Below are 2,727 nucleotides of genomic sequence, written 5' to 3' on the forward strand. Positions count from 1 at the left end.
CCCCCCCCCCCCTTTTTTTTTCCTCACCCCGAAATCCCCAAATCTCAATCCCACTTTCAACTGACCTGGTTCAGAAAAGAAACAGCCCTTTGCAGTCTACTTTATCCCAGTGACTCAACAGTTCCCGCGACGACAGAACAAAACGCTAACATTTATTTACCCGTCTACGCTATGACCTTTGCACTAACCCAGAAAGGTCTATCCCATTAGCCGTCGGAAAAAAAACCTTCTGATGAGGGATTCCCAAAGCTAGAGGTAAGAATTAATCAAGGTGCGAAGAATAGAGCAGACCTTCAATTGACGAATAAATGCCGAAAGAACAATGTCTATTCACTAGTCCATTTAGATGTGTCTAATGTTTTGTTGCCGAAATGTCGAGTAGTAAGTATTTAAGCCTGGGCGATGATGTTCAAGTCGTCATTGGCTGGCCAAGCGTAACAGTTCCAGTACAGGAGGAGATTTTCGGGTTGTTCGTGAGGATATTTGCCTGTCTATCCCATTTTGAAGATTGCTTTTGGAAGTCCTTCCAAAATGGTTAGTATCTTTTTACATTCATTATTCCGCTTCGGTTTTAATGTTCCGCAGTTTAAAAAAACACCCCAAACTAACAACAAACCCAGTAACAATGTAACAATGTTTGCTTTTGTAATAAGGTTCCAGTATTGTTGTTGTTACTACTGTTGATTCCCCCTTTTCCTTCTTTTCTTCCTTTCCTCCTTCCTTCTTTCGTACGTTCGTTCCTCCCTTTTCCTCTTCGTACTCTACATCTATTGGTTCTTTTCTTCTCCTTTCATTATTGTTCTTCTTGTTGTTATTGTTCCTATTCTTTTGCATTAGCCTGCCTGTCTATGTATATCAAAGAAAGCATACGTACACGCTGTATAGTACATACATATAAAACGATTATTCTGGTAAATTGCATCATTCTAACTCCTAAACATAGGAACACCCCTCCCCTCAAATCTTGCTTAAATATGCACTAGTATAAGCGCCCAAAAGAATGACTATTCAACTTTACACAGGCAAAAACATAATCCCAACCTCACTGCAAACGATTTTGTTTTTGGTTTAAACTTACGTATCAGGAAAAACAGAAATAAACTACTAGTGAACCAGCAAAGATCAGCGAGCTGGGCTCTCCCTAAAATTGCTTGTCAGTTGTATCAGTTAAACTGTAATCTCGCTTCGCTTGGTGATATTTTAAGTCCTGCTCATGACATAGTACCAGTATATAAAAAACAAAACAAGACCAAACAAACAATACCCCAAAAACCCACACAAAAAACAAAATTAAACACAAACAAACAACACCCCCCCCCCAGCAGACGAGCCTTTTTCAACCTCATTTTGTGTTCGAAAAATGTCTGTAAATTAGAATTTTTTAAACCCAAAAGTTGAAGGATAAAATAATAAGAAATACACATGCGCACTGCAGACAAAGTTAGGATAAGAAAAATAGAATCTAATTGTTTAAATGGTCCTAATAAGAAAGATAGCAATTTAATTACTCAATTGACGTAGGGAAAGCAAGTTACTATTAGGGAAGTCAGCATTTTTTTTGTAACTTTGAACACATGATTCACCTTTCAAGTCAACGGAAAATGTTGATGTATTGCAGGTAGAATATATATTATATAAATCATTGTATGTGGCAAGTTCCCCTTGCTGTATATTTTGGTGGTAATGCCGACAAGGATCTGAAATTTTTTAAAATAATATGTTAATGTACGTGTGTTTTACTCCCTCCCTCTAAGTCAACACAATTTTAGATCATTTGGGAGGCAGATTCGACCTATAAGACTATAAGGGCCGTCCAGGGCTGAGAAGGACACAAAGTCCAGCAGAAAGACTGGGGTACTCAATAAAAAGATTCTTACCATACGAGAAACAAGCTTGGGTCTCGTGCGTGTCACAGTGAAGCGTGTAAACGCTGCATCACAGACGCCGATCCTTTAATTTGAAACGTATCAATTTGCCATTTCATTTAGTATCTATCAAACATGTATAGATGGACTCCATTGACCAGTGTATGTGACATGTTTCCCTTATATTTCTTCTAGTGGCCAAAAGCATGATTGTGTGGCGTCTATAATCTTAAAATATGCATCGGAATCCCGATGGTAAGGGAACAGGTTTGAACCACTATCTGCACTTGACATATCAAGGACAATTTCTAGAAAGAGATACTGCAAGCGCAGGAATACAAATGGAGAAACTCGATAAAATTAATAATCTCGCAGAAATTCAGGTCTTTGAAACAAGGCAAAGAGCTTGACCAAACGCCACAGACGGAGCTGTTTGTTTATGTACCGTAGCTAAAAGCAAATATTTAATGTTCATCTATAGCCAACGTTTTCACCCGTTTCTGGTGGGTGTAGCGTGTGCTCTGGTGTAGTTTGCTCCTCTTTTCCTGCTAAACACTCATTATCCTTATCTTTTCTCCTTCCTTTCTTCGCAAATGTCACTCTTACTTCAAGTAACTCCTCTAATCTTCAGCTATTAAAGGACCTTTTTGTGTTGCAAGTGCCCCCAAATTCATACTCAAACATAACTAAATATCCATTTCTGCATTTCTCCTCAGAATCGTCTCACTATCGTTTTCGCCTGTCTGACCTTGGCTGTGTCAGTGCAGGCTGCGGCCCTGTACAACGCCAAAAGTGTCGGTTATTACGAGCCTGCTAAGTGAGTACATCTACATGAAGTATATCTGGACAAGTCTAGTTCTAC

At 39.0% G+C, this 2,727-nt stretch overlaps 1 protein-coding gene across 1 annotated transcript in view; it reads left to right on the plus strand.

Annotated features, from left to right (window-relative positions):
• Positions 1-2,117: 2,117 nt before the first annotated feature.
• LOC101854276 (prisilkin-39) overlaps positions 2,118-2,727 on the plus strand; it is a 2,605-nt gene continuing 1,995 nt past the window's right edge. The window contains exons 1-2 of the mRNA XM_035971938.1: positions 2,118-2,132; positions 2,582-2,682. Of these exons, the coding sequence (XP_035827831.1) occupies positions 2,118-2,132; positions 2,582-2,682 (116 nt within the window). The remainder of the gene's footprint in view (positions 2,133-2,581; positions 2,683-2,727) is intronic.

The sequence above is a fragment of the Aplysia californica genome, unplaced genomic scaffold (genome assembly GCF_000002075.1).
Source record: "Aplysia californica isolate F4 #8 unplaced genomic scaffold, AplCal3.0 scaffold00542, whole genome shotgun sequence".
In the NCBI taxonomy this organism is placed as follows: Eukaryota; Metazoa; Mollusca; class Gastropoda; order Aplysiida; family Aplysiidae; genus Aplysia; species Aplysia californica.